Genomic DNA, 23,726 nt, shown 5'->3' on the forward strand with positions numbered 1-23,726 from the left:
AAAAGAACAGAAATGTGGAAAAATTTAAACGAAAAAATGTTGCAAATGGGACAGAAAGCACAAAAATAAAACAATGTGGAGGAAAAAACCCATTGAACAGAAACGGCCAACAATGTATCTGGCAACTCGTAACTTGTAGCTCGTAACTCGACCTCGCAGGAAGTGAAGTGCGATAACGTGACACATAAACTGGTGGCACTTTGTAAGTCGTTGTCACTACTGATTAAGTTGATGAAGCGGATTTGGAGTAGCACAGCAGCTCGCAGCTCGCAGCTCGCAGCTTACAACTCACAACTCGAACAGGACATGCAACTATGTTCGGTAAAAATTGTGCTCAAATTGATAAAATGGTGAGCTTCAGCATAAATGTGGCGATAGTGTGAAAATACATACACATACGTTCAATTAAAACAGCAGCAAATAATAAAATAACAGAATATTAATCTACAACAGAAGATGAAAGGAGAAAAAATAATTATTGGGATATATGAGTTAATATTAGTAGGAAAGTAGAGCTAGTTGACTTAGAGCATGCCGAGAGATCTGATAGATACGCAGTAACACCAGATTAGATCACTCAAACGTGGTTAATAATGATACACATAACAAACAATATATGTATACATAGGGAAATTTTAAGAATAAGATAAGATAGATAAGAACCAACGGGGTACTAGCTCCCACTTGAGCAGAGCACTGCGACCATGATTGATTTTTTGTGTTACAACAGACCCTAACCGAACAGAAGACATTCTGCCTTCCGAATGAAAGCTTAAATGTCTGCCTTTGAGGACATCCTAATGTCGGAAGGTAAGAGTAGTTCCCGACCCAGTAATGATTCTCAGACAACTCATCACTCCATTTTGAACGATATTTGGGTGCCAAATTACTCTCAGTATTCCTCTTCCCCCATGCTTGTGTATGGAGATCATCAAAAAATAGCTTGTCTTCTCAATTATTAAGTCCATATTTGCATCTCTTGATAAGAATGACTTCTTTTCACACAGCGTTGTATTGAAATAGTAACAAGAAAAAGTGTTTTCGTGTATAAAAATTACGTCAGTATCAAATGGTTGGAATCTGCACCAACCATTCGGCTCCAAGCCGAATGTAGCAGTAGAGAGACGTTACGTGTAATTTTTCGAGTTCACTACGTTTTACGGCAATACCAAAGGACTTGGATGTTCTAAGAGAATATATTCAAAACAGCTCCAGCGTTTCTCAACAACGTTAGGATGATATGTTTCAAGCATGACATTAGTATCAGTGTAGAAAAGAATTGTATAACGCTTTGTTTTCCGGTTCAAACTGAAACAGCTCAACACACGTTCTATTCATGCTTTGATTTCCTATAAGATTTTATTAGGCAACCGTAGACGTGGCGTTATGTATTTGTATTTCCCATTGGATATAACTTTAAGGACGAAGGAACTTTGCATAAATGTCTGCCTTTAGGTTGTTATGACAAATATTCACACCTCGTTTACGCGAAGTCTATCTGAAAAGTTTTATTCCATTTATTCAGACAGATTACCCGGCAATCTAAGATTGATACCTCTATTCGGTGTGTTACAAATACGACTTAAAATAAGAATGATTTAATATCTGTTTACGATATTGCATATTTATGAAAAAAGAAAATAATTAGTTGCATACTTTTAGGATTGATGTTTTATTTCATGGATGAATAAAATTTTTACCAGAGTAGGATGTCATTCAAAAGAATGTAATATATAGGCGGAGTTGTAGAACAAAATAAACACCGGTTTTTGATAAAGAGAAAGATATACTTTAATATATTTTATTTGTGGACCTAAGTTCCATTGAACTTTGAGTCTCAATTTTGACACATTTTTGCAGTGAATGTTAAAAAGCCGATCGAAAAATAAAGTAGTTTTTCATGAAAACTAATTTTATATAAAGTAGTCCAATTACGATTTGATGACTGCAGTTAATTGAGGTTCCCGACGGAAAATAGTGTGCACAACGGCATAAGAACAAAAAGACCGAAGTGAAAAAAACACAACAACGAATATTTCATTTTCCTAAAACAAAGAAAAAATCAGCAAAAAAATTGTTGGCAATTTTGTATGGCACATTGAAGATGACATACCACTTATGCCAGAATTGACCAACATAAAATACCAATCTGGCAGCACAGAAATTACTCTCGTTCTTATACTGAGCAAAGTTAAATGGACCATGATAATCTGCTTTTATATGTGTGCACAGAACATTCGGAATGCCTCCAGCCGATTTGGCCATAGAAGAATTTAATGGCTAGCTTCGGTACAGGAATATCGGCAAGCGTCTATGTGCGTCTCTGTGTGTATATAGAACCCTTGTGCGTAATTATTTCGGTCTTCGGGTATAATATATGTAATCTTATGAAAATACGTATACGTGCACTGCACTATGGCATACTCTGCATTGTATTTATGAGATGGCTATGCCCATGGCAAATGTGACAAAATATAGACACATTTAGTAGTGGGGAAAGGGTATATGTGTACTATGTTTATGTGCTTAATTTATTCTCTATAGTGTGAGAGGCTTATAGCTTAATAAATATAATTGCTACTCAATGGATTTTTTTTTGTTGGTATTTATTAAGGCTTAAAATGTTGCAATATTTGCACAAAATCATATTTACTCTACTTAGAATGATAAAGAGTGAACCGAATTGGAATTAAAAAAAAATATTTACTTATTTTATCATTTTCTAATGAGTTGTTGCTTAAGTAAAATTTTTAAAATTTTTAAAATTTCGAACTGATTTTCATTCTACATTCACATGTGCGAAAATTTTCGGCAACTGCAAACCTTCTCTATCAATAATTATTTCTTAAGCTCTATGTGTGTATTATCGTCGCTACATATCAGGATGTTACATACCAGTGACATGAGGAAATTTAATAAATTTTCCAGTAAAAATCAATTATAAATCCTTTGTGCATACGCGGAATGAAGAGTGTTTAGGTTCTTTTCTTTGTCTTAACTCCTTTTAATAATAAAAGTAACAAGCACATTGAAGAGAAAGTCATGAAGACCATTTATATTAATTCAGAACACTATGTCCTTATGAAGTCCATATTAAATAATGGATTGAGCAAGAAACTGTATTTGTTTCAATATTTTTCTTAATAGATTTTCGATCCAACCCAAGTATTGAACACAAAATTCTGTCGATATATTTATTGTAAGAATGCAAGAGGGAAGTAATTTTTAAAAATACTTGTAATTAGATTTGTGGCTTTCAAAGCATCAAGCATATAAGCCGTCATTCCAATAATTAAAAACCAACGGACATATCTGCATAATATTATAGTAGCCATGAAAGAAATGGACAAATTGATGAAATAAGTTATAGTTACATTATGGAAGGAACGAAATGCATCTTGGAAGTACCTTTTAATATGTTTATATAATATCCGATGAATAAATAAATCAATAAATATAGAAGTACCAGTTCATCGTTGTAAAGGAACATGTAGAAAGACTGGACACTATTTACGAAATTATCCGTTTATTTTGAGACTAGTTGTAGAGAGTAGGTTATGATGTCTGATAAGACATTTATCAAAAAAGGACAACAGATTCTTTTTGCCCTGATGGCGGACTAAGGGCATATCTTGAAAAATATCGGTCAATTTACCTGCATTACGATAAACACCTTTTATTTGAAGGACGTTTTCTGTTTCATTTGGTAGAAACTGATTAAGAACCTCATTGAGAAAGCAAAACAAATAATAAGATTAATAAATTGATTTTAGCAAACAAACTTCATTAGAACAGTAAGTGTATTGAGTCTACTTCAGAAGCTTTGAAGAGCCATGCAACACTATAGTCCATGTACCAGGGCTATAGCACTGAGTAAGCGCAATGTTAGTTAGCGATTGTGAGTATGCGGATATCAGAGGTTAGAAGATTGATTAACAAAGGGTCTAAAAGTTTGTCTTTGGGATATTTTATTATAGAAGGTGAAGAAAAAAGGTCTACAACTATGTCCTTAGTATGCTTGAATAACTGAGATAAAGAAATCAATTAACAAATGGTCAAAAATCAAATACTGTCTTAAGGATACTTAGATATTGTAGATTAAGAGACTGATTGAAAGAATTTTAGCTTTAAGATGCTTATATAGCAAAGGTGAACTGAAAACTTCAAAAATGAAGAACTTGATTAACAGAAGGTTCATAGCAGAATGTTGTTCTTAGCATACTTAGGTAACAGTGATAAAGAAATGAAGTAAAGGAAGGTCTCAAACAAAATTTAGTCTTGTCAGAGATCTTGCAGTACTGAAACGTGCTGAGACAATTCTGCACCAACTCAAATCTCAAAATTTTCGACAAACATGACGACTAAGCCCACTTAACCTTAACTGTAACAAACGATGTCGGAGCTCACTACTGCTGAAAAAACCAATGGCTTGTATCAGACTAAAAGTGAGAGAAAACATTTTTTCAGATGTGCGTTTCCGAAACCAAATTGTTACTTTGATGGGATCTCTTAATCTTAAGGATCTCTTTTCTTAAGCATAGGAGGTAAGTTTGCAAGCATTTTAACAGAATTTAATGAGGACATAGGTGAGCAACTGGAATGAGCTTCGGATTTGCCATTGTTGTAAATCGGGATAATTATGTGTTTTCCTTAACATGGCGGAAAATAACCGATGTTATTAGTTTGATCAATTTTTCTGAAATCTGATGGAGTAACTACTTAAGAAATTCTTATAAGACAGAAGACAAATCGAAAAAAATGATACATTTTTTTTATTATTGCTTTCCTTGTAACCCAATTTAGTCCTTATACTATATATAGCACTTCTGACTCGTGCTTATCATGACGGATATAGTATACATTAACGGTAATGATGATAAACTGATATCAATTAAGCTAAAATTGTTTTATTTAGCATGTAATTAAGGATATTTGAGAAAAAAACTTTCCTTTTTGTTCTCTCTCGTTATCCTTAATTTTTGTTTTTCTTTTGTTTTCTTATTTCTTTTTGTCAAATGTTAATTTTGCATATTTCATTTTTATTTTCCGGTTTTAACCTTCTTTTATGTGAGATACTGTGTTTTATGATGTGATCTGCGTACAGATTTGTGTTTCATTATAATTACGCACTTAATTAACTTAATTACAAGTTTTCTTTTATTACAAATTATTTTGCCACTAGCGGGAAAAGCAGGAAAAGCAGCAGCGCCATTCAGTTAAGAATTCATGAACAAATTTTATTATTAAAATTTTATATGCTCCCGTCGACTTATCGCTTATCAAATGACGAAACAACATCATCTTCTGTTCGGAGCTGTAAGAACTCTTAACAATATAAAAGCATACAATTTGCTTGAACGGTAACATTTTAGGAGTCAAAAGTGGAAAATGAAAAGTGGAAAGTGGAAAACGTACTACATCCCACATCCTTCATTTCGTCCTTTTGAAGTATCGTTATGCCTTCAGTCATTGATAAGCATGCAAATGCAATATAAATCATTTGGCAAATTCCTTTGACCACATTTCCTATCACTTTTAATACAATGAAAACAAGTTAAATAAAGAGAAATGGAATGCGCTGAAAGACTGAAAGGGAAGAAAACGAAGAAGTGCAAAAAACTGAAAGATAGCAAGAAGTTGTGCTTATCTGTGGCAACGCCAACTACATCCGCACACACAGGAAGTGAAAACAAATTTAAAAGAAAGGCAAAATAGCTACAGCTAAAGTTCTAAGGAAAGCGGAACGACAGAAACAAAAAAAGGACCAGGCCAAGCAAAAATTATACAAAAAACGAAAAATATGCAAACAAGCAATAAAGTACAAGAATACAAAAGTACAAAAGTACAAAAGTACAGAAGTATAAAATGGAATAAAGAACGCATAACGAAATCAACTGTTGTTAATGAAAGCTAAAGGTAGATAATAAATCAAAATAATGTCCTTTTAAAAGGAAGCACAAAAATCCATAGCTTTGCTTTGCTAAAAAAAACTATACACGAAATTTTTTATATAGAACGCTCGCTACTTACTGAGATGAGATGAAATCACAATTTTGTACCATTTATCGGTGTTGCCACTGTAAGCATTGCTGTTGCTGTTGCTGTTGCTGCTACTGATTGAGCTGATTGCTTGCTGACTGTTTGTGGTGTCGTTGCTTTCGTTGTTGTTATTATTAACGCAACAACAAACAAACCCAACTTGTCATCGATATAATGTTAATAATGTCACTGATAACATTAAAGTTAACGACGTCAATCAATAAATTGTTGCAATCGCTCCTCAAAAACTACCAGAAGCCAAAATATACACAAAAACACAGTCCCATTTATGCGACAACAAAGCCATGAAAATCACAAAATGTAGCTGAAGTATCGAAAAAAGTTTCAAAAAATAAAAAAATTATACTGAAGCAGCTTAAAAATATACGTGCGACTAATGTTTCTTTTTCTTTTTTTTGTTTGCACTGATTTTTATTTGAGTTCTGGCTTTTCCTTATTTAGTTTAGGTATTTTCCGTTTTTTTTTTATTTTTCTTATTTCTCGTATTTTTCGTATTTTCATTTTCATTTTTGTTTGAGAATTTGTTAAAGCTTTTATGGAATTTGTCAAGTCAGTTTGACAGGAATGCAATCGATGATTGATACTTTGAAGAAGCAGATTTCCCCTTGTTAGTTCACTTCAACTTCAATACTCCCAACAATATTCAACACAGTTCCTTAGTAGAGCCTATGCCATTTCCAACCATCGTTCTACGAAAGACAAAAAAAAAATTTTTGACGAAGAAGTATTTGTTTTTTTTGCTGTTTTGAATAAATCGCACAACATAAACTTGAAGTTGAAAAATTGTAAAATTTGAAAATTGTAAAATTGTAAAATTGTAAAATTGTAAAATTGTAAAATGTACAAGAAAAGAAAAAGAAGATTGGTTAAAGTAATAGCAACGACAATGTAAATGTTTCGCTTGAAAACTCTTCGAAGAAGCGGCAACTTTTGTTTGCTGGTAAATGAACCTTTACTTTTCCATTCGCTAAAAAGGACAGATCACTTCTATTTGTATTTGTATTTGTATTTGTATTTGTAATTGTGTTTGTATTAAAGGAAATTATGTTAAAACACACTTTGGAAAGTATTTTTCAAATTATTTAATTTGACATTTTTTACTTGTTCTTACATTGCATAAACACTCCAACATTTGTTTTGGGCATTTCGAGCACAACGCTGCGTATGAGTGACATTCAAGGAACTCCGCCATCCCTCGAGTTTCCCTTGTGCTATTTAAACTTAGAACAAACGCCTACCGTACTTATAAAACTTTTTTCTTCTGTTCGCTGGAGAATTTATTCATTTATATGCTTATATACGTACTTAAAAAAGATTATTAATAATAAATAAACACACAAATATACACTGCCATTTAATATTGAAAAAATATCAGAAATTATTTAACGCCCACGAAAAGTAAAAATTAGGGCCTTGTCACAAGGGGCGTATGGGTGTTAAAAGTGGATGTAATCTAAATTAAGTGAACGCTTGTTTTTTTGTTCATTTTATATACAATTTAACATATTTCGGATTAATAAAATATTAATGCCTCAATTAGTAGTAGCGGTTAGGAAAAATAATTTACAGTAAAATAGCAGACGAGGAATTGAACTAAAGTTTTAATTCCTATTAATTTTCTCAATAAAAAATAATAAAAATTAGAAATAAAATGGCAATAAAAATGAAAGAAATTAAAGAAAATGTCAAATGAGTGGCTACACAGGGTCTGCAGAAATATTGTGGTCTAACACTAGCTTAATTCATGAAACTATTTGAAATCATTTATCTTTAGCAGGTGAAATGAACAACAATTCCAACTGTTAACTGCCCTAGTATGAATAATATACATTGTAACATTGGTGCGGAAAAAATGTTTTCTGAAAATTGGAATTACCTCAAAGCTGGAAAATGAATAATAAAATAATTAATAATATCAGCTGCAAAAGTAATTACATCATATATTAAAAATATCAATTTGCATAGAAAAGTAGCTATCTCAATTAAATACATACTAATAATAAAATAAACCCTTTCAATCCACTCAAGAATGAAATCAATACTCAACGAACCTAAAGTTTTTATTATTATTTAATCCATTACAGAGAACTGTACAGTGTACACCTTTAAGTATCGTTCATATCCCCACACTATCACTTTAGCATCATTTTCAATTTTCGACGTCCTTAAGGCATCTTTTTTTTTGCATTATTGCGGATTGTGTGAGAAACGAAAAGAGAAGAATTCAGATGATTAAGTGCGTTTGTATAGAATAGGAATACATATATTATTAATTTTTGTCATCGTGGCTACATAGTGCCAATAGAGGGAGGAAGAGTGCTTAGTAGTGTTTCAGCTAGTGTTGCACTCTCTTTTATTCAGTACTCAACTTAAACACGTGTATCTAAACAATTCATAAACATAAAAAGCAAACTTTTATAAATAAGTGCCTATTTCATGTTTTATATCTTGTGGCCGATGAAGATCTCGAATAACAGTATATAAATTGAAAAGAATCAAAAAGTAACTCACAAACTTTGTACAGAGGACTCCGAAAGGATTTCAAAAAAATCTCTTCAATGAAAGTCTCAAAGATCTCATGGGTCATCTTTCAAAGTGCTAGGCATATATTCTCATATTTTATGATTAAGATTTGTAGAGGCAGAATATCAATAGTTCATATCAAATGATGAGATTCTATGAAGGGTTCCTAAAGTAAGGATATTGAAAAGCGTTTATCAAAAGCTATGATTCTAACCGTAGGAAATATATAAGATGAGTAATTTTTTGCAGAAATGAGAGTAATCTAACATTGATTGTCTTGATGCCAAATTTCTGCCCAAACAGTCATACTTGCTTCTTCTGTCATGGTTTTCTTCTTCAGTTGAGGGAAAGTACAATACACTGCTTTTCTTAATTCTACAATTGTGTAGAATTATTATAATTATTGCTGCCCTTGCCCCTGCCCTTCTCTACTTTCTTTTTAACTGGACTGATTACATGTATTTCTTTTTACTATGATTATGTCTTCTGTGGGGGCTGTAGGCTCTTTTTCATTTCAGTTAGTGATAAGTAGGGTTTCCTGAGAGCCTAGCCTAGCTCATAACTATGCTCGTTATTAACGCTTTTCTTCTTGAAGAGGCTGGATTAGTTATAGATAGTTATTACGAATTAAACTGCGATTTCTTATATAAAGCAATTATCCATTCTTTAAAAAAGATACGTCACTGTCTTCGTTTGGTTCAATAATAGTTAGAGTTAATCGAGCAACCATTCAGAAAATAAATCCTTTATAGATTTTAACATTCCAGACCAAATATAAAGAGAAACATTATTCAAAGTATTTCGAATAAAATTTTCTTTAGTCTTTAGTCACTTAAATCGCTGCGTCATTTTTACGGCATTTGCATTTACATTTACATTTACATTTACATTTACATTTTCATGTTCATTACATTTCATGTTAATTATGCCAACTTCAAGTCTTCAAGTCATAAAATTACATCATAAAAAATTAAAAAAGAATGTAGACGAAAGAAAAAAAAAAATTACACTAAATGAGGAAAAAAGCAGCCAACATGCGAAAATATTCCACAGTGTTGTTGTTGTTGTTGTCGTTGTCGTTGTTGTTGTTGTGATGTTTGCATAAATTAATGTTAATTTCTAACATCAACAAATGAACTCTGTGCCGCCCAGGTCCGCTGCACAACATGGTTGGTACCTCGCCTAACCAAGTGAAGTGCAAAGGATATGAAAAGTTATTATTTCCATGGAAATTATTTAAATTATGTTTTTTTTTGTGTTTTAATTTTCTCTTTTGCGTTTAATGTTTTGGGTTTTTGTTTTTTTTTTTTTTGTTTTTTTTTTTTGCTGCTTTTTAACATTTTGAAATTTTATTACATTTGCTGTTATTATTGTTGTCGTCATTGCTGCTGCTGCTGTTGTTGTTGTTGTTGTTGTTGCATTTTTAATGACCGACATTGTTGTTGCAATTATTTTTATATTGCCTGCTTTGGTAACTTTCCTGCAACCAAACCATATAGCAAGCAAGCACTCATTCATCCTTCTGCACTCTGTCTACTGACTACTGCCTACTGCCTACTGCCTTCACCCTTCTGCTCACTTTCTACTGTCTGCAGCTGTTTGCAATGCATAATTATGTAAAGTGTATTAACTTCATTTTGTCATTTGTTGTATTTTTAACATGGCTGCTGCTGCTGTTATTGTTGCTGTTATTTTTATGAGTGTTGTTCGTTTGTTTGTATTGTTTATTGTGTTTTTGTGTAGTAATTATTTTGTTGGCGCGTTGCTTGACAGAAATTAAAATATTTTCTTTTACAGTAAAAATACGAGTAATAAAAACAAATTAATATTATGTGCATTATCAATTCAACAACAAAAATAATAAACGCAGCGACAAGAACAACAGCAATCGAAACAACAACAACATCGGCATGTTGTTGCGGCAATGAATTTCAGAATAAAGCCATTGGTAGTCCGTGTTGTTTTTGCTAACCCATAATAGCGTTTTATTTAATGTAGGCAAGCGTTTTTTATTTTTATTTTATTATTATTAGAACTTAATTCAGCTAAGCCGAATAATGCAGAATGAAGCAGCAGAGCGGACTTAAATTAATGGAAATAGCAGCAGAGCTAATGTGTTGAGTTCTAATATTTTACGACTGCTTTAGGGATTGTCAGTTGATGTACTACGTCATAAGGCATGTTTTTTGATGTATAAAATATTATTTTGCTAAAAATATTTTTATCATTTTTTCTTTTTAAAGTAAAAAACTAAGAAAGTTCTTTAAAGTTTTCCAATCGTATTATGATATCTTAATCGTATGTAGGTGTTTGCAACACAATGCAGCATATAAATCCTTATTTACATTTTTATTATTATTATTATTTAAAAGGGAGTAGTGCCGCTAAGTCTTCTCCGGATTAGAGTGCTTCTCCGAGTCCGATTTTCGTAATGAAAGACAGTATAGAGCTTATCTCTCCTAGTCTTGAATCCCTATGATCCATGAAATACCCTTCTAGGTGTTTCTTCCGCTTATGCATTACTGCCGGTCACTCCCCAAGCATATATAAATTCTTCATGGCCATGCAAGTACTAATCATGTTTACTGAATAGTCCTTCTAGTTGTCTGTGGATCTGTTAGCGCACCTGAAAACAAGGAAAATCGAGAGGAAGTGATTCTGTATGGCAAGATCCATAAAAAATGAATATCTACTGGAAAACAATATCAAAACCAGAAAAGAGTGGAAAGCTGTTGTGAAGGAAGCTTAAGGAAGATGATAATGAAGATTACTATCTAGAAGAATCAACAGTCACATATTATATAGCAACCATAAGAAATAAATATTTCGAATGTGATTTTTCTGTTGGAAATATGACTCAAATGTGTGTGTTCTTAAAATTAACATTGTCTTGTCAAAGATTGCAATTCCATTAGCAACATTTTTAAAAGTTATCATCACACTTGTGAAATTATTGCATTTAAAAATCAATTTAAACATATTCAAATTCTGTAGACAAGAACTTTAATACAGAAAATATTGATTTTGCAGCCAAATTACTGTTGGAAAACTAAATTTTAACCGAAAGAAGTTACTATTAGTGGGGCACTTCGGGTAATCGCCAGTTTAAAATGTTGACTGGCAGTATTACTCTGAATTGTTGCATTAAAAGTACGGTAAAATACTTCCCCTCCCTTAGTAGAACAGAGTTGAAACTATTGGTAGCTTATCTGTGAGTACCCACTGCCTACATTACCATCTCAAGAAGATGGACCCATCTAAAAAGCAAAATGTTGGCTTTGTTAAGAGGCAGATAAGATCTCAACTCATAGAGCACAACAATTGTATTAATTCACGACTTCATTCGAACCACAACAGCTCTACCATGATCGCGGTGTTAGGTTTGTCTTATTTGTGGGTGGTGAGTTGTCAGCTTTACTCATTCATCAATATTGTCGACTAAGTTCAAGACGTGAACTTAGCCGTTCGTCTAATTAATTGTCGTCAACTGGTATATTTCAGGACTTATTCAGTCGTTCTAGTATAAGGAATATTAAAGTTTTATTTTATTAATTTTATACTAAAATTCAATTTAAATCTTCTGCTGTTTAAACTCTTAAACATAAATTTGAATTATTTTAATTTATATTGAATTGACAAAGTGTGTTGCTTTTGAAGTACAGTCGTGTGCAGTTGAAAAGTTGTTAATAAAAATATTTCATAAACAAAATGTAACATGCGTCACGTCACGTCACGTCACGTCAATTGTACATGATTGACTCACAAATAACAGCAATTGGTATTCCAAAAAAAAAAGAAAAAGAAAAAGAACAAAATTGAATTGAAAATTATTATTTAACTGTAGGCATGCCAATTACTAGGCTTTGCCAATTACTGCCGGAAGTAGGAAAGCACACCTAATAAAAAATCAGAATAATTTTCACTTTGACGAGCGCACAAAATTCAAATTCCGGCTCAGCTCATCGGGCTACAAAACATCAAATGATGTTTTTGCTTCAATTGAGTTCAAAGTATCTGACAAATATCTAAAAATACTCATTTAATTTTAATTATTTTTTGCTAAATTATATTCAAGCAAAATTCTTGAAAATTTCTTAAAAATACATTTCAGTGGATTCACACCAATGGTGTGCGGGTCGAGTGACTTCAACGTTGGTTAGTTGCATCGTGGTTAGAGGGAGGACGAAGTATGAACGGTGCTGTGTGTGTTCTATTATTTGCTATTAAAGTTGACCTATCGTGGTAGGGTTTAGCATGGCCGATAGGCAATGCTACTGCTGCTTTGGTGCTATGCCACTATGCCACTTTTTGGCGACTCATTCCTCGCGGTAAATAAATTTTCTAATTTTCTAATTTTCTAATTTCACAAGCTTAACACTGGCAGTATTCCGCCGGCTTCAGTTTTCATTAGCGGCATTTGTCATTACCATGTTTTGCAACCATAAATTTACGACAAAAATATTCGAAATTTCCTCTAAGACCTTTCATACTCTGTCATATGCCATCTGCGACGCGTTGCGGAACGGACGAAGTGGCTGCGGCTCGCAACGTCCAAACGTACAATTTGACTCGGCTTTTGAGCAAATGTCATACGTACGCAAATTAACGGCTACAAGGACTATTCTCTTCCGGTTGTCGGTGGTGTTTGTTTGGTTGTTGTTTTGTGCCTTTAACTTTTCGTCTACAAAAGTTTGGTGTGATGTTGCCAATTGCCAAGCAAATAAATGCTTTGTTCCAGCACTATCCGCACAGAAACTAAACCGTTCCGAATGCTACAGTTCGCACAGTTTTGGTAAAGTTGGACATCGTTCGGTAAAGTCGTCGTGCCTTGGAATCGCATAGACGCATCTGCTTGAATAGTGAATAGTATCCGTTGCCGTTGCGGCCACTGCAAAATGGTATTTAAGCGTAATTGCGTTAATGTCACAAAAAATTTGTTTGTCAAAATTGCTTCGTTTTCGGCTTGGGCCTCGGTTTGTCATTGGCCTAGAACTATGCCACTGCGTGTAGGAATGTTTTGATGTTTTCGGAATAGAAGTTCTTAGCTTCTGCCTGCTAAATTAGTTATTGTAGCGCAAAAGTTGCCTCTGCCATAACAATTGTCACTGTGACAAAGTTAATTTCAAAGCTCCATGCATTGTAAATTTGGTAATGCCAAAGTCAAAGTGACTGTAAGTCGAAATGGTGATGAGCTGGTGGGTGGAAGGGAAAGTCAGCAGGCAGTGACTGTTTCTCGATCATAGGGTTTGGATGGGAATTCGATAGTGGGGGGCATTGAGCAGTTCAACATTTTGTTGTGTTGCCGTGTTGCCGATAATTTATGAGTTGGTTTTGTTGGCAATTGTTTGTAATTAAATTATGAGCCGAAAAAGTTTTAACTTCAGAGCATGTCAAGGCGGTGAAGCGTACGCACTGGAAATATAAAATAACAAAATCAACCAAAGTTGCTGTTCAGGAATGCAGGAGTAGTGAGGGTAGAGGAATGGCTAATACCACGCAGAATGATACATTGACAGCCGAGTTCTACCGAACTGTAGCCTACAAATGAAGATAATTTTCAATACCAGAAACTTAAATAGAATAGAATTTCAAAATTTTCCTGCCCTTCGCTTTCCTTCACTATTTTTATTTCATTTATTTCTATTAATTTTTATTTGTTATTATATTTGTTCAGTTCAGTTCAGTTCAGCTCAGTTCAGTTAAGTTTATTATATGTTGTAAGGCGTTATTTTTGTATTTTTGTATATTTGTATTTTTGTATATTTTCTTAAAGGAAATTATGCAAAATATTTTGTTTTAATTTATTTGATTAAAAAGTTTTCCACTTTCATTGAATATTTAACTTTCGTGCATTATTTATGTTAATATTCTTTCATAGAACGTTTCAGTTTTTATTTTATAATTTTTTTTTGTTCTTGTTGTTGTTTTTGTAATCTTTACAAAACAGAAACGTTTTATTGTACTTGAAACTTAGCCGCTTTCTGGTAGAAACTTTTACTCAAAACTTTCTTTTTGTCGGGCTCAGAAGAGATAAGTAACAGCCAAGCACTTGAAGTGGAATGAGTAAAATTTCGTATCTATTTGAAAGGAAATTAAGTATTGAAGTGAGTTCAGTAGCATCCTTTTAGTTATCCTTTTAATTAAATAATTTTTTAGTTTGAATTATTTTTTCTTTTTTTGAATTTTTGAATTGAAAGAAACTAATTAGTTCAAGGGTAAAGAAGAAGTGCTCATAAGAAGAATATATACATTATGTAAGCTGCTTCGAATTAAATGCACTTCACAATTGTCTTTTTTATTTGAAACTTATTAATGAAAAAGTACTTCTTTGCCTTTAAAGTTAAAGAAAAAATATTTTCAAAAAATATTTTGGACACTTTTTATGCATAATACCAAAACTGAGATTGAAACAGACCTCGAGTTATGAATAAAATGGAAGAACACACTAAAAAATGTTACCATAAAAAAGATGAAAATGGAGTTTAAACATCGATAGATTGACCAAAATTTTCAATTAAAGAAACTCTAAAGTCCAAGCCAAGTCGAGCTGAGTATTAAATTCTGTATAATTACTGACTTAAGTTAAATATCAAAAAAAAAAAAAAATTTATTCCAATTGGCTTTCATGGAATCATTTTTAAAATTATACGAGATTTTCGAATATATAAAGCTATATTTGTCATATACCTAGTACAACTACTTACAACTTACAACTTACAATTTGTTATTAGGTTTCGGTTTGATGCAGCATGTCTCTCCAGGCGCCTCTGCTGCCTGCGCGCCTTTTTTAAGCCTTGTACATCAAGTCCAGTTAGTGCTCCCTCAACTTGAACACCCCACCGGAGACACTGTCTACCTCTACGTCTTCTTTCTCCAACTCACCAACTTCTGTTTCAAATATCGTTTCCGCTAGAGCATCGTCATCTATTCTCACGAAATGACCAAGCCAGCGAAGCTACTGAACGTCATTTCGCTGAATTATATCAATGTTGTCATGAAGCTTGTACAGCTTGTGGTTCATTCGGATGCGGTAGTCATCACCAACTCGTAAAAGACCAAAGATCATACAAAGAACTTTGCTCTCTTCCAGTGCTGCCTCATCATTCTGTGATAACGTCCATGCTTCTGCGCCATACAGAAGCAGAAGAAGAATAAACGACCTATAGAGCGTAAGTTTTGTTTGTCGAGAGACAGTTCTAAGTTCCATTTGCCTACTGAGCCCTTAGTAGTACCTATAAACAATGGTAATTCTTCGTCTGAAATCGAAGTTGACATCAAAGTTGTTTATTACGCTGGTGTCAAAGTAGATGAAATCCTTGATAGATTAGAATGTGTGGTCGCTAGCCATCAGCCCAGCGTCCGAGCGATGCTCTTTTTTACTGGTAGCTGACATATATTTCGTTTTGCACTCATTAACCGCTAAAGCCATTCTTGCAGATTCCTTTTCGATAGAAGTAAAGGTAGCTGTAACATCGCGCTTACGATGTCGGCGTAAGCAAGGAACTGGACAGTTTTAAGATGAAATTGAAAAGATCGCATGATAAGGAATTCCATTGTCTGAAGCTTCGTTCGATTCTACAATTTAACTTTGTACATGTGTATTAGTTTTATTTTATATCTCTTGATAAAATACTGCACCTATCAATAGGTAAAGGTAATAGATAAAGGAAAGTAACAAAAAGGAAATTATCCACACATCATTCGCAAGCCACCATTTTATATTAAACAAATTCAACAACTACAAAACATTTTTTTTAGTTATTTATAGGAGAAATTACTCAAATTTACTACTCAAATTTATTAAGCGTTGAATCATAATTTCAATTCTCAGTAACTTTAAATGGTTTCTGCTATAATAAGCTTTATATGTGATTAACACAGTGAATTACTTTTAATATTAAATTGGTCTTTTGATTGCAATTAATATTCCATTATTGCAATTTCGGTGTGTTTGTTACGTTATTTATTTCGTATTTTGATAGAGATATTAAACTCATTGTAACTTATTGTGGATGTAATGGGAAAGTTAGGCCATAAAGTTTTGTTCGAAATTCCATTAAGTTCAAGAAAATGTTTACTTAGTGGTAAGGACAGTTAATTGAAGATATTTGTTTCCAACGAACCTTTTTGTAAGTGGTCTTTTGGAACAAATCCGTTAGACCAATCTAACTTTTCCAAACAAATCATTAGAATCACGTCACTGGCGTCTACCGAATCATTATTCTTCTGTATTTACTGTATACATGTTTTATTGACTTCTTCGAGGCAAACTCCATTAATCTATCATCGGTTTAAACTTATTTTAATAATTTTAATAAAAATTTCTTAATAATGCATCCTTTTAAGATTAGAAATTGCCTTGAATAAAATTGAAGAAAATGTAAGATTGAAATAAATGAAGGCGTCAAAAATGAAGCTTAATAATGGATTTTTTATCAGCTGCTGTCACTCAATATTAGTTCTCGTGTGAATCTGTTGGTTCCATTATATATCAAATGCAGTATTTTTCTCTTTTCTTATTTATTGTGTCGTAACGGCATAGAAAAATAACCTAATCCTGCCTGTTGTGCTATCAACGTGTCGTAATTTACAATCTACTCGCACCTAATAAAAGTCAGAGAAATACAAGGAAATGGAAATGGTGACAATTCTCGTGTTGACCAGCAACCAAATTGACAATAGGAGCAATTTTCGTAACATTTACGAAACATTCACACAAAACATTCATAAGGAACATGGAAAAAATGTGGAAAAGACGTACGACTTGGAGGCGCTGGGGGTGAGCTGAAATGAAATGCTATGGATACTATAGCGAGTTGTTGAAGAAAATAGTGTGCTGCTAAAAACTTGTGAGGAAAACTGCTCACTGGCACTCGAAAGTAATTCTACAAAAGGTGCGAACTGTTGAAATTGTAACAATCAAGCGACAAACCAAACCAAACCAAAACGAAGTAAAAGTATCTGAAAATGGTAGAAGTATCTCACAAGCGCACACATTCCTGAGTAACGAAGGCAGGCAAGCAGGCAAGCAGAGAGGCAAACAAACGAAAGGAACAAAAATTGCAATTGTCACCTTCATTTGTCACGTCAAAAGTACAAATGAAGCTACATGGTTCGCCACTGTACACTGGCACCACTCGACAATCGTCATGGCTTGAAACTTTGTGTCAAAGCTTGCTCCCTTCATGCTTACGTTTGTGTTTTTTTCGAGATTTTCCAACACTTTTTCTCATTGTGTTTCTTCCTTTTTCGATATTACAACGTAACGAAACAAACCTTATTACGTTTTGTAATCTATGATCCTTTGACAAATGCAACACAAGTGTCCTTCAATAGCACAATGATAAGGAAGCAACAACAAAAGATAAAAGTAGTGTAAAGTAAACTCAACAAATGGATAAAGAAATTTAAAAATGAATTTGTGAAGTAAATTTTAAAAGGATGTGAAAAAAACTAAAAACAAAATAAGGAAGAAAAGAATTTGAACCCAACAAAAATATTGAAAACTAATGAGAATAACCCAGTGCACAACAAACTCCACTGCATATCCAGTGGAGTTAGCATCATTGTCAGTTGTCTTCCAGTTTTATTGACATTTCATCACTTTGTCAGCTTTGCTTACTAACGACAAATGCACAAAATAATCGAAACTCATCAAGGACATTCACTAAGGTGTATGCAATTGCACTCCTTTGCAGTTTGCAGCTTGCAGTTTGCAGTTGGCACTTACTTAAAAGACTGCAATGAGATTCCGATGAAAATTATTTGTGCACTTATTTGCATTTATTGGGATTTTCCGTTCTGAATTGTCGAGTGGATCTACTTCTCCTCAGTTCTGTTATCGATTCTTGAGCTTCCTGCCGTTTCAATTTTATTGTTGAACACTACTTTGAAGTTTGTTAACTGAGCATTCATTTCCATTTGCTTTGCTTTGCTTTGCCTTGATTTGAATTACGAATGCAATTTACTTAACTGCGATTAGATTAAATGCAATACGATCGCTTCTACAGATAGAACGCTTTGTGAAGTCCTCTATGCTTTCAGGTGTGCAGAAGAAACTTTTTGAACTTGAACGTATTTGTAGATATTGTTTCCTAGACATATTAAATCGCATTAAATCAATCAGGTGTTAAACACCTTAATCAGTTCCATCGAGTTTTTAACTCTTCAAGTTTTTTTCGAAACACAAATCAGCCAATGGATCTTTAGGCTTTAGGAACACAAATGAGAACGCAAGCCTACGGATCGTTGTTCATCCTAACCCTAAGCACAATGTAGATCAATTGAAAATATTGAATTTATGTAATTTGAAACGAATTGAAAAAAAATTATTTTCTAGAAAAAAAAAATTGGGAAACAATTAAGTTATTGGAGTTCGATATGGACATCTTAAGCGAAAACAATGGCTCCACAAAAGGACTACAATGCAATCGCACATTGAGAGCATGAACATAAATATCTTCATCCACTCAGAAAGATGATTCCAGATTTTTTATTATATCAATAGTGTGCTTATCTTAGATACTTAGAGGCTATTTTATTTCTTTTGAAGCTGGGCAGATTTACATTTGGTAACTATGGTAAAACTGCCACTTCATCAATGTGCGTTTGGTTCGGCTGTTCTATTGGTTAGAATGCAAAATCTATTTACAAGATCAATCATCATATATCATTTGACTGTCTGCAGCTGCAGAGCACATTTCAATTCATTTCCGCATTCAATACATGTCAAGATCCTAGAAGGCACCTTTCATAAAACATCGACAAAAAACATTCTCGATGCAGAATGGAGAATAGGGAAAATAAAATCTAAAATATATTTAGCGTATCTGAAAAGAGAGCTAATTAATATAAAAACGCATATCTAACATCTTAAGTCCATAAGCAGAATTAGATGGAAGAGTGTATAATGTAAAGCTATTTCAAATTGCGTGTTATGGCCACACTTGACATTACTGTACCCTGTGAAATTTATGGCATAATTTTTTCTTTATTCCCGGTCAAAGCTCATTTTTATGACCAGCTTTGTAATGCTGAAGCAAGTGTCAACTTCGTGTCACGTAGAGGCAACACAACTTGAGCTTCGAGAGGTTGTCCTGCACTCTTTCAGCCTATTTTGTGTTGTGTTATGCTGTGTTGTGTAATGCGTGTCTCTCAATTGTGTCAAGACGTATAACACATAGCATGGTATGAAGTGCATCAGCTGAAAACATCAAATACTTTAATCTGTAAACGAATCTATGCATCTACGCCTTCTATGCCTTCTATGCCTTCTGTGAACTTCTTAAACAGGCAGTTAGTCCTTAAAACTGTCGCAACAGACGATTCGTCAGTAAATCGGACAGTCTTCGTGCATTCATTGACTTGTGCAGTTGCATTCTAAGGGAAATGTCTGCATGGCAAGAACGACTTGTCGATTTTTCTGCCGTTTTCACAATGAAAATTTATGACTCGTTTTAGTTCTACTACTTGCTGACGTGTGCATGTGTGTGCTGTACTTGTCTGTATGCGAATGTATGTGAATGTATGGGGATGTATGGGGTTTTCAATGGTCTTGTGTGGCACCTGTAAAGCTGCACGTTTCCAAATCCCATTGCTGTTTTTCTATGTGTATATATTGTATATGTGTATATATATACCCATACATACGTAACGTACAAGATATATATTTGTATGATGACTTTCTGTTGTTGCTTCTTTGCTTCATTCCAAACCTTACAGTCTGGAATTTTATTTTCCAGAATATTGCATGTCCTGTTCATATATATTAAAGGAAATAAAAACGACGTCATCGGCTTGGCTGCGTTACTTTATATAAACTCCGTCCTACGCTTACCGCCCGAGAGTACTTGCACTTGCCGTTGCCATAACCGGTGGTGTTGGTGTCTGGTCGTTGTTGTTTTTGCCACTCACTTCTGGATATCCTGTATATCCTGTTAATACTTTAGATTATTTTTACTTAAACTTTATTGCAAAATGGCTGCTCTGTTTGCTTCTGTGTCATATTTTGTTTTGCAATTTGACTTTTTTCTATATTTTTTTTTCCTTTCTTTATTGTTGAGATTTTTTTATTGCTTTTTGCAGTTAAAATAAGTTTTTTTCGAGTTTTTTTGCTGGGACTGCTGGTGTTTAGCAAGGCTACATCCGCTATGAACCTATGAATTGCTGTGAATGAACTTTGCTATGTTCAGTATGTATTGTAATAATATGAAAAAGTAAATATCCTTGCTATGGCACGGAGTGGACTTGGAATATCACAATTTTCAGTACTTCATTTTATTAAAAAAATTTCATACTTGACTATGCGCGTGTATGTGTGAACTTATCATTGGGTTAAGTTATCCTTACGGTGTATTTATATCTCTTAAGACTGGGTTTATAATGTTCATATCCTGAATCTTTTTCTTTGCACATTTTATTCAGATTTTTTTGCGATACTAGACTTTTTTGTGATAACTTTTTTGTCTGTTGCTCTTTGCTTGGGATTTTGATCGTAGAACTTTGCAGTGTACTTTTATACTCGTGCAATTGCAATATTATATATGCAGCACAAATATTTTAATATGTATATGTAGCTTTACTTCCTGCTTATTATAAAAGTGTCATTGGTTTGGATTTTTGCTATTCCCACCTCCCGTTTTTTCTTTCAGTCCCTTTTTCTGTGCAACATTTTCTCTATTCCCTTGTAGATTTTTTTGTCTGACTGCCGGCCTGCGGCCGCACTGACTAGGTAAACAACAATTTTTGCTGTGCTACGCAATTTTTGTATCCAACAGCACTCAATTTCAACTTCAACTTCATATTTAATTTATAAAGGTTCCTGACTTGCTCATATCAAATTTCGTACTTTTCTTCCGATTGGGGTCTAACCAGTATTGCACATTTTGAGTACAGACTTCTTACTTTGCTGTATGCAAGTCACTTTCTTTAACTAAATAATGCACCCTTAGTATGCTTTCATTAATATTTGCGTTACTTAATATAAACTCAATTAGTTTTATTATAATTTTTTCGTTACTCCGGGGTCTGAAGCATTTGCAGTGAGATGTGCAGCACTTGTGCATGTGCACATGTGCATGGGTGCAATCCTACATTAAGTAGATTTCCTATTTGGATAAAAAATTATTTATAAGTGAATTTACTTGTATCTAATATGGGAGATCTTAAAATTACTTTTCGCTTCTGAACAAGATGTGGTTTTGTGCACAAACAATTCTAAGTTTAAGCCGCAACCACCAAAAAACTTAATTATAGTTCTGTGGAATGTTGTTGACTTAGGAGACCACGTAACCCAAAGAATGTGTAAAGTTCTGATTATTTCTGTAACAGAAAATTGAATCCATTTTAACCATTCTGCATCACTTTTGCGTTATTTCAATATGGCAGCTCTTTGATCAAACCGACAATGGAAACAGGTAATTGGTTTCTAGAAACCTTTTGAATTGAATGAGTGGAAAATTTTATTTTATGTGAAAATTTGAATCAAAAATTATAATCTTATATCAAATAATTTCAAACTCATGTGTGCATGAAAACTGAAAGATTTTAATTCTGAAACGTATTTGTTTTGGGAAATATTTCTTTCTTCGAGTAGACGAAAAAACCTCTTGGAAATGTTTCTTCTCATATACAAAGAGACATCCAAAGAAACAGAAACTTTTCTAGTAAAAAACTCTCAAAGGCTTATAACTGATATAATGTAATATGTTCTGACCATTTAATATATTGTCTAAATTCATATTTCGAAAAGATTTTCGACAGTTTATGTCTATATCAAATTACCATCAAATTTTCATCAAATATTATTAGCATTATTTATGATAATTATTTAGATCTTTGTATTATTAATATAATTAATATGTTAATTTTTTTCTTTTCATTTCAAATCAACAGAAGATGCTGTACACATCACGGCAATACTCGGAGAAGGTGTCATATTCAATTGTCACGTTGAGTTCCCGAATGATCATCCGGTGCCGTATGTCCTGCAGTGGGACAAGAAGGTGAGCGAAACGGTACGATATCACAAGTAATTTTCTTCTCTAAACTCTCTTTATTAAAGCGACCAAAAACGTTTTGTTTGTTAATTTTTTTCGATATACGTATACGTTCGTTCCCTCGTTCGTTCGTTCGTTCGTTCGTTTGATCCATAAATCAAAATAACATAGAAATGAAAACAGAAACATATCTAATGATTAATAAGACATATAAGAAAATGAATACATAAATATTTAAAAGAAATATAAACAACTATATATATAAACAAATCAGAATCTAAGTCATAATAAGTGTAAGATTTTGCAATATTACTTTAAACAACTTAGCTATGTCTGTCAATTGACAGTCGATGGCAAATACATTTTAGTAACACATCTCTAGACTTTTACTTTGTTCAATGTCACTTTTATTAGAATTTTTCCAGAATACCAATAGCCTACCTTGACCTTTCTTTATCTCCTTAAAAATGGCGCATTTTGCACTGTATACTCTCCTTTCCCTGTCATTATTCTGCCGTTCCAGAGATAACGGGTTTGTGGTAAATTTGCACCGATAGCTACTATCAAAAATTCCTTGTCCAAAAATTATGGAATTGTTTGGACGTTTACATAATTTATTTAAGTTTTATTGTAGGATGAGGACAAAATGCTCATTTCTCTCATGTTTATGTCTCAACTGAGAGTGTAAAAGAGAATTCCTTTACTTACTGTTTCCTCTTCCAAATCATTGAAATCAAAACATCAGGGAAACTTTATTTTATGCTAAAGAAGTATTCCAAAAATGGATAGTTTCAGTCAAAAATTGTTTGTCCAAAATTTTCGTGACAGTTTGGTCATTTACATAATGTACTTAGATTTCATTAAAAGGCGATTACAACGACGGATTGATGAAATGTCACATCTTAAAAAAATAATTCTGATTTCCGAAGGATAAATCTATGAATCTGCATTTAGAAAAGTTTCAGTTTATGTCTGAAAAATGTCATCAATCTTATACGAAAATCGTCAATTCAATTCAGAATATATCCTCGAATAAATCTATTTAAATCCCATCCGTTTACCATTCGATATGTGTTCATCCATTTCATGAGCTAATCCAATATATATATAGATATATATATATATATATATATATGTATTTTCCTT

The 23,726-nt window shown here is 33.1% G+C and overlaps 1 protein-coding gene across 1 annotated transcript in view; it reads left to right on the top strand.

Moving 5' to 3' along the window:
* The window catches only part of LOC119688214 (protein turtle), a 122,418-nt gene that overhangs the window by 3,465 nt on the left and 95,227 nt on the right, over positions 1–23,726 (top strand). Inside the window, exon 3 of the mRNA XM_038102897.1 lies at positions 22,477–22,598. Coding sequence (XP_037958825.1) covers positions 22,477–22,598 — 122 coding nt within the window. The remainder of the gene's footprint in view (positions 1–22,476; positions 22,599–23,726) is intronic.

Source organism: Teleopsis dalmanni, chromosome X, assembly GCF_002237135.1.
Source record: "Teleopsis dalmanni isolate 2A chromosome X, ASM223713v2, whole genome shotgun sequence".
NCBI lineage: Eukaryota > Metazoa > Arthropoda > Insecta > Diptera > Diopsidae > Teleopsis > Teleopsis dalmanni.